General features: G+C 35.7%; 1 protein-coding gene across 12 annotated transcripts in view; it reads left to right on the plus strand.

Moving 5' to 3' along the window:
* RP1 (RP1 axonemal microtubule associated) overlaps positions 1 to 15,156 on the plus strand; it is a 198,606-nt gene that overhangs the window by 143,174 nt on the left and 40,276 nt on the right. For 10 of the 12 annotated variants that reach the window (XR_014952910.1, XR_014952905.1, XR_014952903.1 and 7 more), the window contains 5 exons: positions 620 to 682; positions 3,453 to 3,705; positions 10,102 to 10,343; positions 12,837 to 12,963; positions 14,590 to 14,738. Coding sequence is in view for 4 of the 12 variants with exons in the window: in XM_085572110.1 (XP_085428236.1) it covers positions 620 to 682; positions 3,453 to 3,705; positions 10,102 to 10,343; positions 12,837 to 12,963; positions 14,590 to 14,738 (834 nt within the window). In the remaining 8 variants the exon portion in view is untranslated. The remainder of the gene's footprint in view (positions 1 to 619; positions 683 to 3,452; positions 3,706 to 10,101; positions 10,344 to 12,836; positions 12,964 to 14,589; positions 14,739 to 15,156) is intronic. The other 2 variants (XR_014952909.1, XM_085572111.1) reach the window with 1 other exon arrangement.

Here is a 15,156-nt window from a genome sequence, read left to right on the forward strand (position 1 = left end):
AGACATGGTGAATGTTTTCTTCCATGTCATCTTCTCTTTGCTTCTCTCTTGCTTTATAGACCTCTACCCTCTGTGCACTTGTATTGCTGCATTGTTCTGTGCAAAGAAGAATGTCTCTTTAATCTTCCTACTTAGTCTTTTCTCTATGTTGTTCTGACTCTTCGATAATACTTCCTTTTTTTTCAGATGCCATTTTTTTCAGAATCCTGCTGTCTTAGTCCAACCTGTGCTATAACAATATAGGAAGAACTTTATGATGTTGATTGTCTGGATAATATTATTAAAAATACAGGTTAATCTTTGGTATTTCTGAGGGCAAATATTTATGGACAACTAGAAGGTTAATCAAAAATGTAAAGGCACATGGTCAGTGACATAATCTGGAAAAGAAGTCTAAAAAGAAATAATTCACGTGGCATTTCATACTGGTTGTTAATACAGAGTCAGTGATACAGCTGTTAGTGATAAAGAATTCACAGCCATTACACTGAGCTGCAGAGTGCTGAGTGTCTTCCCAAACAGATCCTTTGTTTTCAGGGAGCAATTTTTGTGCTGCAGACAATGAAAGTGTTCATCAGCTTAGGTATTTTGTGTGTTCACATTCTTCATTGTTCGATAGGTTCCTGGGAAAGAGTTGAGCAGTGGGATGGCAAAATGCTCTGACCATAATGAGCTATTTAAGGTAATAAATATTAAAACTGGTGGCAGAGTCTGCAGAAGAACCTCATACACAGTGAATGGGTAATAAAATGGCAGATTAAATTCTCTGTAGCTAAATGAAAAGCAGTAGCTGTGAGGAGGAATAACCCCTTAAATTTGCATGCAAAATGATGGGCTCTGAAATATGAAAGTAGTAGGATATCATCTCAGTAGAAGTAAAACAAAAGGAAAATCAAACAAAAAATTATTAGAAATTATTAAAAAACAAAAACAAACCCAAAAAATCCAGCCACTTCAAGGCATGAAACACAGTCATGCCTCCAAATGTGTTCACTAGTACAGATGCATAATAGACACTGTGTTTTGTTGATTCACTTGTCTTAAAAAGTGCAAGAAGAATGTCAAGTGGTATGAAATATCTTCCATACAAAGAACAGTGAAGTGAACACATATGGTTTAGTCTGGAAAGGAGATGATGATAAGAGGAAAGGTGAGTGAGATAAAAAAATATAAAATGGCATACAGAAAAGAAACATTTCTATTTCTTTGTGAAATAAAGGAGCTCAGGAGCATTCAATATAATGTGCAGGTGGCAGATTCAAAACAAAAGGAGGTGGCTTTTTGCTCAATGTGTAATTAATACATTTTACTTTCTGACACAAGATGTTGCAGATGGTAAAGACATATTGGTGCAAAAAGCCATTGCACATTGTCATGGAAGACAATTTTCCACTGAGACTGTTAAATGCAAAGATGTAATCTCTGGCTCAAGCAATCTCTGAACCACAAATTGGAAAAGGCTGAGAGACTTTATATTCAAGAAGCATCCCTATATATTTGCCCTGTTTTTCAGCTCTTCCATAGAAATCTGTTAGTGGTAGCTGTTGGCAACACTATACTAGATGGGCAAGATGGATTTGCAATTTAAAATACTACTACCAGTCTTACATTCCTTTTACATAGAAGTACATCAATAAAAACGTTGGAATTTTTTAGTTTAGTGAGAGATTCTAAGACTAGAAGGTGAAAGGACGGAATGTAAAAGGCAAGCTGTCTTGAGAGACAAGATTTTGTCAGCAATATCCCTGAAAAATGTGGAATGTAGAGGCAAAGAAAAAAAGTTAAGGAAACTTGATATATATAAAAAAAAAAAATCTCTCTTGATTGAAAAAGAACATGAATATAAGGAAAATCTAGGAAGACAGAAAATTTCAACCAAGTGTAAGAAAACAGATTAAAATGGGTTTGCAAAACAGTTTAAACAAAATCCTTTTGGCTTTCATTAATTGTACTTCCAGTAGTGTGTTTAATACAGTTCCAAATATCTTTATACTGAAGGAAAAAAAGAAATGTAATAACATCAACCAAAAGTACATTCTTACTAATGCTGAGGGAGTAGGCAATTTAATGTATTATTATGAGAATTCATTGATAACAATGGGTGATTATGACCACTGTTGTCTAATGAATGTTAATTATTATCACAAAGAATGAAACTAATGATAGGTCCCTTTCTCAATTAGAGTTAGCTGTGAAGGAACATGAGTGTTAGCAATACAGAATATTTCCTGTAAGTCAAAGGTCATGTAGACTGACAGGAAAATTATATTTGGATTGGAACTACAAAGAATAAAATTAAAAAGCAATGAGTACTCCCAAAAAGTTATTTGCAAGATGTTCCTCCCAGCTAGATCTTATTTTGGGCTACATATACTTACATGCAGGGGTATATCTTGCCATGGTAACTGTTTGAGGATATCGTGGATATAACAAGGTATGAATGCTGGAAGTCCTAAGGCAGTGATAGGAATAATAACTTGGATGTATTCTTTTTCTGATCACATTGTGGAGAATAGTCTGATATCTGATACAGACAGGAAAATGGACAAGATGACATAATTCGTTCTAAAAATCATTTCTTCCTTCATTGCTTTCTGGTCCTCATCCTTTTTCCTGCCTGGTGGCAAATTGGCTGGCAACAAATAAAAATTATAGCGTCTGTTTCTACTATCCATCTGGGGTTTTTTTAATGTCACCCACACACATGGCCATGTATCTACCCACCCACTTATATTATCTTGCACAGAACACATTCATTCTCTCACTCACATAATTTATTCATCCCAACATGCACTAGTGCAGCTGCCATTTAGCTTTTGTTTACTGGTAGCCGTAGCAATATTTAAACAGATGTCTATTTACATCCGAGGAGCACATCAATTCTTGCCTGTATGCGTGTACAGCCTTAGTTATAGTTTCTAATGTCAGTATCTTCCTTTGTTTGCATAGTCATCCACAGTACTTCTGTTCAGAGTTGAATAATAGAACATTTCCTATTTGAATAATAGGATGTCTTAGAATGTAAAATACTTGAAAATGTTTTAAAATAAAATGCCTTATCTAAACAGAGATTTAAGTTATCAGGTTTATCCTTGTAACTTGAAGAACTCTCTTTGTTTCCTTTATGAAGGATTACTTGAACTTCAATTTTCATGAGCTTTCTCTAGATTTTTTGATCAAAGGTTTGTTTCTACCCAAAACAAGGGGAGGTTTTTGTTAGAAAACCTGAACTGCAGTGATCATATTGAAGAAAAGATGTATATATTCAAGGATCCACATAGTTTCTGAACAGGTTGTCCAAATATGAATGTCAACCTATAACACTTTTCCATATTCTCAGAGAAAGATACTTCATCATTGAAAGGAATTTGTCTTTCTAAATGCAAACTTCTCAAAGACAGAAGATACATGGTCTAATCAGTTTACCATTCTTTTTGCCTCTATCTTCTCAGGTTTGTATCTCTGAAATTAGAGCAATAAACCTTGGACAGTTAAGCAAAGTGCTTGTTGAGCACCATAATGTGGGTTATGGAGCTGGATGGTACCTTGACCAAGTTGTCATCCATGAATCGGGCAAGACTGAAGAACAATATGTATTTCTTTGCCAGCAATGGTTAGACAGTGGAGTTGGTGATGCACAGATGGAACGAACATTGAAGCTTCTTGGAAAAGTCAGGAATGGAGTATTGACAGGAAAGATTTATGGTAAGGTCCAAAATCCTCAAAACTCCTTCCAGCTTTGGTTTTAATTGTAATCCATAATAATTTTTTTATTATTTTTAAGGTTGAAACCAAACTACAGAAACAGTATAGCTTGAATGTGAATTGCCTCTCTCACACAAATTGTCTCTACAAACAATTTCCTGAGATGGTAAATACAATTAAAATGCTCAGGGAAGAAAATCTAGAGCATAAGGGAGATATTAAGTGACAGAGACAATGAAGGTACTATGATTTTAGTTGAGGTTAGAAAAAAGCTGAAGCAGAAAGAAGTAGGTTGTTCCATATGGCATTCAATGCAGAGCAGAAGGCTCCTGCAACAGCGATGGAATCACAAGAGATACAAAAACTCTTTTAGCAAAATGCGATTTTCCCTTATGTTCATATATTTGCAGAAAGCATTTGATTTTATTTGCAGTTTTCTTTTTTACTTATATCAATGGCACAAGTTCTTGCAAACAGCTAGTTGACCTGAAGTCAATATTCTATCCAAACTGTTTAATTAACAAACAACCAAAATTCAGAAACAACTTAGACACTGAAAACATGCTTTGCCAGGATACTGTATTTTTTAGCTCTCTCATGTGTCTTTCTTGAAGAGGTGTAAAATGCTGGTTTGGGTCCATTTATGAAAACTGAATCAGAACTGATAGACCAAGCTATGTAAAGTTTAACTAATCTGGAGGAGTGAATTGGCATTCTGTATCAGCCATTTTGTAAACCGATCTTTATTAATTTCCATGATCCTGAATATTTCCTTTTATGTTCAGGGAATTTTATACTATACATAGTTGCAGATAAAACTAATAGATTATATCCTCATATTTAGTCATCTGTAGTTAGTCCACACATGAATATCGCATATCATCTAGGAAAACAGAAATAATGTTACTGATACTACAGAATAACAGAAAATCATGGAAATATAAGCATAGTATGAGCAGCTAGAGTAGTGACAATTTCAGAACAAGAAATAGCTGTATTTCACCACTGCAAGTATTCTAGGTCTCTATTAAGTAGATTCCATAGGTGTCCTACATAGTCCATAGAGCAAGGTAGATGATCCCTGAGGGTAATTCAAAGAAGCACAAGATTGGTCAAAATCTGTCACATCTTTCTTCACTGATAATATGAAAAGTGAGAGAAACCTTGCATCCTTGTTTATGTACCTTGATTAATGTCTGAATATGGTTGTGTAAAAACAATTGCTTTCCTTGGTTTCCCACACACAGACATAGTCCTCAAAAATCTGAGTACAGATATGATAATAATTTCATGTCTATGGTTATTAATACTCAGTGCTGTATCTATTGAAAATAATTTTTAGTCTGGGTGCATAATAAATCCAGAAATAATATGACAAGTAAGCAGAGAGCCTAGAAGAATGGATAAATAAAAGACAAATCAGCAAAGAGCAATATACCCTAGGTGTGAGAACCCCGGGCTTGGTCTGGGGTCTCGTGTGGTGGTGAAATTCCTCCTCCAACCCGCACTTCCAAAGAAAAACTCCGCAGCCTCTTGTTGTTCGGTCTCAAGGCAGTTTATTGCGAGTTATCTAAAAGATTGTCTTCTCGGGCTGCGGCTGTTTGGTCAGCAGCCCAGGCAGAGACACACACACACCCTGACATCCTCTCTGTCTGCTGTCTTCTTCTCTTCCCCTGCCCAGGGCTGCTGCTATCTTTTATATGATATATTACGTATTACATGTTTATAGTTTTCCCCCAATACCTACTACCTATATTAAAAAGTGCTTTTCTACTCTAAACCAATCTGTGAGTGCCAACATCACCAAGAACATGGAGGCAAGGAAAGAGAAGAAGGAAGAACAGGATCAGCCCACTTTCCTCCATCTTAGAACTTCTGACTCCCATGTACAAAGTAAAACCCCCCCTGTACAAGTGCTAAAACTCCCCTGTACAATACTAAAAAAATTTTCCCTCTGTTTTGTAACTACTTTTACTATACTATCTAACCCTTTGTGACTGCTTTTTCCACCTCCAAAGTTGGTAACTCATTCCATGGCTCAAACTCAAAATCACAGCTGTTTCCAGCTGCCTGCCAGGGTCTAAAATGCTTCTGACCAAGGCCTGGAATCTCTAAAAATGTCTGAGAGACATTTTGAGTTCCAACACCTAGGGGTCAGATGGATACCATGGAACTTACTAAATTTCAAGCTAAAACAGATTTTGTAAAGTAAGTCAAACAGTAATGGTTCTTCAACCCTTTACTCATTAAAAGAACCTTCAAAGGTGAGTAACTATTTAGGAACAATAGAGTGCAGACTGAAGATCATGTAGGTATAGCCCTTAAACAAATGGAATACCTTGTCTCTCTTCTCATTAAGGAATCATAATGTTGGCCAGGGAAGCAAAAAGCACAGTTACTAATGGGATGAGCTTACTGGAAATCAGAATATTTGAAACATAAATTGAACTTTTAGTTCCATTTACTCAAGCAGTGACAATCAAGGTAGTTGTTAGTCCAGTGGCATATCTAATAACAAGGATTTAAAACAATTTTATGAAGACTTAACATCAGCAAACATAATGCCTCCACCTAAAGAATAGAAAGCATAACGTAGGTGACAATTTACCTAGTAATTGTTAAAATGAAAATCATTATAACACACTTTTGAAGAAATTAATAGTTGAGACAATAGAGGCAAATAGGAAATGAGAAGGAATGCACCATGGCTTTACTAAAGCTAGACTGTAAAACAAGAAGATACGACAGAAATGTTTTGCAGTAAGACAAATGTAATGACATTGAATCTGTCCAAATTCCTGTATTGAATTTTATTTTTTTTATGACAAATTATTAGGTAATCACAAGAAAGTGAAAAGTAGTAGTAAAAAGAAGAATTGTAAAGAGCTGGAGAAGAGACAAGGAATATGTTAATGAGATCTTTTGTTGCTACAAAGCTGGGAGTGCTATCAGGACATGCAAAGGTTGGGAACTGAAGGACAGGAATTGAACAGAATTCTGTGGCAAGCAGCTTGTATACAATTAGGTGTAAACTCAACTAGCTATTTGAGCTCTCAATTCTGATACATGGTCCTAATTTCAATTGTTTTGGGGTTTTTTAAGAATTAGGAACCAAGTAGTAACTAAGGGTCCAAAAACCAGTTTTGATCTGTATTGCCATGTTTTGTAATGATTTCTGCTACACAAATTCATCAGCAAGAGGACCGTGAAAAATATCTGGGTTTGTTATAAGATCACAGGATAACTTTGAGGCAGTAATGTGACATGGCTCTGGGGTTACTGTGACCCCACAGTGTATGTAGGCATTACCAGGGAAAATCTAATTGGATTACTGGCTTTACAGAGAAACTATGATATTTCACCAGCAATGCTGTATGTAATTGTGGCCACCTGTCCAGAAGGACTAGATCAAATTGGAATAGTTGTAAAGAAGATATGATGACTGAAAAAATGGCAACTCTTTATTGTGAAAGAGTATTGGAAAAAAGTGACAGATTCAGAATAGCTAATGTAATGCTTAAAATGGACGAAGTAGTGATCTATCAAATTAATGGTGGCTTACACATCAAGGAGAGAGGAGAGTTATTTAAGCTAACAAAGTTGTCATAAAAATAAATGGTTTTCAGCAGTCCGCTAATGCCCTCCCAAGAGAATGAAAAGATTTCTGAGAAAGAAACAAAGAAATATTAGATTTTTAGCATTGCACTCTGTGTTGGGTTGACCCTGGATGGATCCAGGTGCCCATCAAGGTTGTTTATCCTTCCCCTCCTCAGCTGGATAGGAGAGAAAAAAAAACACAACAAAAGGCTCATGAGTCAAGATAAAGACATGGACAGATCATTCAGCTGTTACTGCTGTGGACCAAACAAACTTGACTAGGGGAAATTAGCTTAATTAGAGTAGGATAATGAGAACTAAACCCAAATCTAAAAATACCTTTCATCTTTCTTCCTGGGCTAAAGTTTACTCCCAATTTTCTCTACCTCCTCCCATCCAGTTGTATAGCAGGACAGGAAATTAAGCTTGCAGTAAATGTATCACATTGTCTCTATTACTCCTTCCTCTTCCACTCCAGCATGGAGTGACAAGAGATAGTCCTCCTCAAACTTCTCCAAAGTGAGGCCTTCCAATGTGCTGCAGTTCTTCCAGACCTGCTCCAGCATGGGCTCCTTCCATAGGATGTAGTCCTTCAGGAGTAAACCTGCTCCAGCACAGGCTCTCTTCATGAGGCCATAAGGTCCTGCTGGGAGTCTGCTCCAGTGCAGGCTCCCATGAGGTAACATCCTCTTTGGACATCATGGGATCCCCCATGGGCTGTGGGTGAATCCTCCACTGTGGACCTCCATGGGCCATAGGGACACAGCTGCCTCATTATGGTCTTCACCATGGGCTGCAGGGGAATCTCTGCTCACCCTCCATCTGCACTGACCTGAAGAACTGCAGAATTGTCTCTCTTGCATTTTTTCACTCTTCTCCAGCTACAATTATGCAAGTTCTTCTGCCTCACTTTCTTAAATTCCTTATCCCAGAGGCGCTCTCACCATCACTGATGGCTCAGCCTTGGCCAGGGGTGGGTCTGTCTTGGAGCAAGCAGGCATTGGCTCTGCTGCACAGGGAAGGTCTTCTAATGGCTTCTCACAGAAGCCATCACTGAAGCCCCCCTGCTACCAAAATGTGGCCACGCAAACCCAATACACTGTTTTATACTTAACTAAGGAGAAGGAAGGAAGCTGTTTTTAAATTGAATTTTAACAAATTTATCAGAAATTATACAATTTAATTCATATGTTATAGCAGCATATGGTGCTGTACTATCCAGCAGACATAGTCCTTCCATTCCTGGGCAGCTATATATTGATAGTTTAAGGCCAAGTATTTCAGTACTAAAGGGGTAAAATATCCTAGATTATCTCACATGAGATGTGATAAATTTTCATTTGACTTCCATTTTTTCACAACTATCATTGGTTTAATTTACATTTAATGTTCATAGGCATGAAAATAGATTTAGGATTATTCATGAAGTCATAACATTGAAGTTATTTTAGATGATTTTACAGATGGTGAGTACTAAATTTTTATGTCAACAAGTGCTGGATTTATGGTACAGATCCTCACCTGACCTAAAGCAATAAACCTTTATTCACATTAGTTATAGTAGGAGACAAATACTTTCCTGTTGCAGTTAGGAAGCTGAGGTGACTGAACATTCTGAAGCTGAGGTAGGAAGCTGGAGTTTATGAACATAAACTCCAGGAGTCTTTGATTCCATTACTCAGAGTAAAACAACCTGTTTTACAAAATAACTAATTGATATTATCAGATCAATACTGAACTAAGTCATGTTATTAAAAAAATTCTGTTCAATTCTGCAGCAGCCCAGGTGAACAAAAATTCTGATTTTCACAATTTTTTTAAAATTGGAACCATGACTTTGGTAACCCTGAATTTTTCATACATTCTATTAGCATGAATTAAAATATTAAAGCTAGTTAAATCAGTGACTTTTTTTGATGGAGTTCTTGATCTTCAAAACTGTCCTGTTGATTGAAGTTTTAACCAAATATCTGTTCCATACAAAGTTGCAGAAGTTACTTAGGAGTCTACCTGACATTCTGAGACTTCAGGGATCTGTCAATTCATCTCCAGTGCTTAAGTGACTAAATGCTTCAAAAAGACCTAGGAAAAATTCTCCTGGAGTGTTTCCTGAGTCCCTAAAGTAGACAAATCTGTGTGATGCTATATAGGACTATTTTTAATCTCTCAGCAAACATTACTTTTTCATAGAAGAAATGGATAAAGTTTTGTACTTTGCTGTCATGATAATTATGGTGAGGTGTGATAATAATATTCCTTTTCAAGAGCTGAACCAGTTGATCTCACCACCATATTCCTATAGTATGTATGCAGCATATTTTAACATGTTCATTTAAGTAAATCCCCAAAAAGTTAAAATGAAAATATTCTCTGACCAAAGGCAAACCTGATAACCAATATTATCTTGTAAAAAATATGCTGGTTTTGAATGGTGACTAGTGCAAAAAAATATTTGAACTCATCAGGGGATATTTATAAGGGGCAGGGGAAGAAATTAACAGATTGTCATGGCTCTTCACAAGTCTCTGATGTTGAACTGGGCAGTCTCATCTGCACTTTGTTCTTGGACTGGCACATCTCTAAAGTATCAGCTACCTCTATGAAAGCACTGATGTCCAAATTTGCTTTTCACTAAATCGATAACAGTGAGTGAACATGTTATGTGCCAGTACTTGAGCTCAGTACAAAGGTAGGAATGGGTTGCTAGTCCCTCACTCCTCAGCCTGCTACAAATTGCTGTATTATTTTGGATATTCAGCAAACCCATTAATTTTTTTGTCTGCTGTTTTATTTCAACAGGGACTTGGGATATCCATGTCACAACTAGTGATATTTCTTCAAGTTCCGTGAACCCTATAATGTGTCTAACAGTATGTGGTGAAAAAGGAACTTGTACTTCAGTCATACTCCCCAAAGGATCCCTTAAAAAAGAGCAGATTTATGAGACTTCTATTGAACTAAGTAAGAAATTTAATACTATATTCAAAGTTCGCCTTGAAATTGAAGAAGCTGGAGAAGGAGAGACTTGGCATTGCCGTGAGGTAAAAATTAAAACCTAAAGTAATTATTTGTTTTGTCTCAATTATATATATATATTTTTTTTCTTTCTATATTCTATTGTTATTTCTTCCAGTTTTCATTCCTGTCTGAGATTGCTAAATTTTTAATTTACAGAAGCTGCAACAGTTGTAGAGTGCTAACTTCAGAGACTGTTCAAAACACTAGGATAGCTATGGATAACAAAAATCTTATGAAATTGGGTGGATTTCTGGAGAGCCATATATACAGATGTGCCATCATCTCTAGCATATCAAGTGATGTCTTTTCAGAACTGTACTCACTGGCATACATTGCAGTATTTACATAACTTCAAATTGGCTGTTACATGTTGTAGAGTCAGTGATCCATGGTGAATAATTAAGGCAGACACTAGAAATGCATTTTGATGAAACTATCTGCCTTTTATGTTGGCATGTGAAAAAAAGAAGTGAATAGCAAAAGTGACAATCTTTCTTCTGATATCCAGCTAAAACCTGACATCACACTGAAACTGCTGTGGCATTTCACTATACGAAGAAATGTCTTTATCTTCTTATGCTGGAAAAATAAAAACAATTATAAAGGAAAGATTAATCTTCTTTAAAATTGCAGACATGCTTTTGTCCATTAATGTTTCTATTTTATTCTTATTAAAAACTGGAGAAAAAATAATTTTTCTTCCCAATACATGGTATTACTGAGTTGAACTCCCTGACATTTAAATGGTAGGCAGGTTGTTAATTTCATCTTCATAGCCAGATGAAAAAGTCATGCAACAAATCTATCAAAATTAAGACTGCTTCTGGAGTATTGTAGAAGACAGTAAATCACAGGAAAAATTTCAGAACAGAAACTGGCAGCTGAAAACAGTGACATGTATTAGTCTGCTTTACTTCATTAGCTCAGAACAATCACTCAAAGCTCAGTTTAAGAGAAGTCAGCATCATTTACATAAATAAAGGAAAAGATGCACACTTAAGTAGGAAGAGGTAGAGAAAGAAATTATAAATTTCCCTGCTTTGGGATACATGTCAATTATTTGGGTTTAAGGGAGACATTTCCTTTTATTCCATAATTTTTATAGCAGGACTGTCTGAATCCTTGTATAAAATAACTAGGTTGGTATAAGTGGTTGTAGATAATATCTGTTATTAAAGACAGCTTAGCAGTGTATTTACACTGCTGGTTAGAATCACCATGGTCATTTCTATGCTATTTTGTTTTGATTTTACAAGATTACATCTCCAGAAAGTCTGTGATTTCTGCATTCTATCAAAAGTAAATGCAGGTGTAGTTGGTTGAATTCCACATTTAGATTCAGACTTCATTGTTATAGCCATAACTCAAAATAATAATCCTTATTTTTTGAGGAAATTAGAAAATAATGCTTAGAAAAAAATTAATTAAGGTATGCCTTATTTCTGCAGCATGTAATAGCTAATATCTTCATTCTTGCTTCTTTAATTTCTTGAAGAAATAAAACACAGTAAATAAAATCTGAGTTTCAATAAACTGTTCAGGAATGTAGATATTATTATGAAAGGAAAATTGTTCTAGCATTATACTTCACAGTGCATTTAAAAAACTCCTTTCAGTGTGTCTGTCATAATGAAAAATACTGAGTCTTTCGAAGACAAAATAATGCTCCCATCTCCCAGTGACAATTCGTGACCAAAGTTGGTTTTGCTTACTAGCTTAAAGGTTTGGACATTTTAGTAAGTTAGTTCATGAAAAATTGAAATGGGTGAATTATATGGGCAATTTTTAAACCAGGGTTACTTTCTACAAAGTATTTTTAAATATGTTGTCTGTTCTAGGTTTAAATGGTTTAGAAAATAGGAATTTATCTCAGTGTAGCTGGTAGTACCATAGTGTTAAGATATCTCATTATTAAAACATATTTTCTTAAAGAAAGAAGAAGCTTCTTAGTAGGATCACCATTTTCTTAGTTTATACACAATTTCATAGAGATTGAAATTAGTATCAAACTCTATATATTCAAGTGATACATATGTGCTGATATATATATATGTCAGAAAGTGTTCTTAATTTCTATATTTCAGTTTTTCCCAGAAACATTCCTTTTTCTTTCTCCTGTTACTTAGAATAAGAAAACATTCTGCACTGAAAAATATTGTGGCATATTGACATTTCTTACAAGCTGAAATGTGCCCATATCAACACTTCTTTTTCTTCCATATGCTGGATGAATAGGTTACATAAAGGAAACTTTTTGAACAATTTCAGGTTTTTTTCCTTCACTGCAGTCTCTGCAGCAAAAATGTTGACAACATTTTAATTACCTTTAATTGGGAAAGATATTTATTCCTTCTCATTTAAAAGGCTGTTTTAAAAAACATTTTAGAAAAATTATTTCATCTTAGTTTAAAATTTTGAAATTATGTGTCATAGCTATTTAATAGTTTGTATTTAGCTATAGTTTGCATTAGGGCACAACATATGCTGAAATTATTTCTTTTTATTTCTTTGCTAAGGTAAAACTTCAACACAGAGAAACTAAAAATGTTCTAGAATTCCCTTTTTGTCATAACTTTGCTGATGAAGAAGGAGGAAGAGTGACTGAACTTCCAGTTCTTACAGCTGGGTCTCTTTTTCCAGCAGGTTTGTCATAAATTGGAAACACGTGGAGAGATTTGGTCAGTGATGATGTCCAATTTTCAGAGCAGTACCTGCAAAGGATTTTGCAGATATTTTCTGTTAATTTCTTCCTGATGATGCATGGCTAGGTCCAGTCCAGTCCAATGTTTAAAGCCAGTATCTTAGATCCTAAAACTGAGCATTGTGCACTCAAGTCTGATTGGTATCAGTTTGTGACACATAAAAGAGCAAGCATATGGCACTGAAACTATTAAAAGGGTTTTGAACAGTTCTCAGAGTTTAGCTTTTACTCAGTGATATAATTGGGTTCCTTCACAGACTGAGCAAGGGAAATACAGAGGAGATAACTCTTGTACTGTAATTTCAAGCAAGAAGGAGATCCATGCCCCTGCCAGCCCAAACAGCTCTCTTACTGTTTGTGTAGAATTGCAGACATTCTTTCTGTGACCCAGCAGTTGCATGTCATCCAACTCCATCAGAGTTGTGCCTTGGTCCCCTCAAGACTGAATATGTTTAGTTCTGTGTTTTTTATGAGGTTCTATAACCAAAGTTAGAGAAGAATGGAAGAACTCTTATCCTAAATGAATAGTCTACCATGATAATATCTTAGGCCACTCCAGGAGTTAAGGGTTTAGATCAAGCACAGAAGTAATCTGTACATTCTTGCCTCTTTTGCTGTGCTTTCAAAGCTGCTTTTCAAAGTTACAAAGCACTTAGGCAGAAGCTTCTTGAATATGAATTTGAGAAAATATCGATGGGAAACTCACTGGTAAAATTCTTTGCTTTTAAATACTTCTTAGATTTATTTATTTATGGAAGAACACAGATATTTAAATCTTTTAAAATGCTGCTCCTTTTTCTGAGGAGCATTTAACATGAGAAAAGGTACTTTTTCTTTACTTCTCCCCACATTTTTTTCTGCTTTTCAATTGAATGTTTTGGGGATGTGATTTCTTTCTTATTTTAGGGGCCATATCACCATTGCGTTATGCATTTCTCTGGGAGTACAAAGAGGAATTTTACATAAGCAGCTTTTCAAGGAGTATTCAGCTGAAGGGTTGTGTGTTCACACTGTGTGTTCTCTCACATGTAATTGCCTCTCCTGAGGCCAGTAACTCCAACTGGTACAGTGCAGAGTGAACAGCCACTGACTGGACCATGATCCAGAAGAAATACAAGAGTTGCTTTCCTCCTGACAGAGGAAAAAAGCTTTCTTTGAACTCCATGAGGCTCTAAGCATAGATTTACTTGTTGAGTGATTTAGTATCATCCATAGCCTAGAAATTTTTTCATTGGAGTGTCATGTATTTAAATGCATGCAAGAGGTGATAAGAGTATTATTTACATGTTTTTATATCAACTTGTTATGTGTTTATTTTTAATTTTTTTTTTCTTCTGCCTGGGTTTCAGGCCCACTCAAATTATTTAGCTTATTATTCATTATAATAGTTGCTCCTAAATTCTAATTACAATGCATCTATATGCTTTTCCAAGCATTACACTATATTTTGGTCCTCTAATCACTCCAGACAGGATGAAAATTGAAAATGTAATAGAAATAATGTATTAAATAACATATGTTTCAACTGGTTTAGGTTTGGTAAACCTTTGCTCTCTTTTTCCCCACAGTGAAAATCTATGTTCTCTACATCACCACGGGAGCTATCCCTGGGTCAGGAACAGATGCAGATGTGTATGTCATGCTGCAAGGCTCCTTGGGAGATACTGGCAGAAGAAAGTTAATTAGAAAAGGAGATGAAACTTTCACTAAAGGAAAGGTATACTTATAAGTTCTGCAAGGTATTTTTCACTTTTAGAACCTGTCTAGTCACTGTGGATTTGGTAGGAATAAGGAAATCTACAAAGTCCAGTTCACAACACTCTGTGATTAAGCATGTGTCTATCAATATCTCAGTCTTATGGGGGAAATACCAATCCTTATGCAGCTAATGCTAGGAACAATGACAGCTAATAAAGTGACTATATCAATGCTTTTATATACAAATTTACATTCAAATTTTAATACCTCTTTTCTGCCCATGCCACTCTTCAACTATGCCACCTTTTCCCGATTTCTACTGTCTGCCCCTCAGTCTGACTCCTGGTCTCTCTCCAGGCTGTCACCACTACCCTCCATAGTTTTCTTTGGTGTACCAGGAGGGTCTTTCATTCACTGTCCAGGAGTGACTCTTGTAG

Source organism: Lonchura striata, chromosome 2, assembly GCF_050655825.1.
Source record: "Lonchura striata isolate lonStrDom1 chromosome 2, ASM5065582v1, whole genome shotgun sequence".
NCBI classification, from domain to species: domain Eukaryota; kingdom Metazoa; phylum Chordata; class Aves; order Passeriformes; family Estrildidae; genus Lonchura; species Lonchura striata.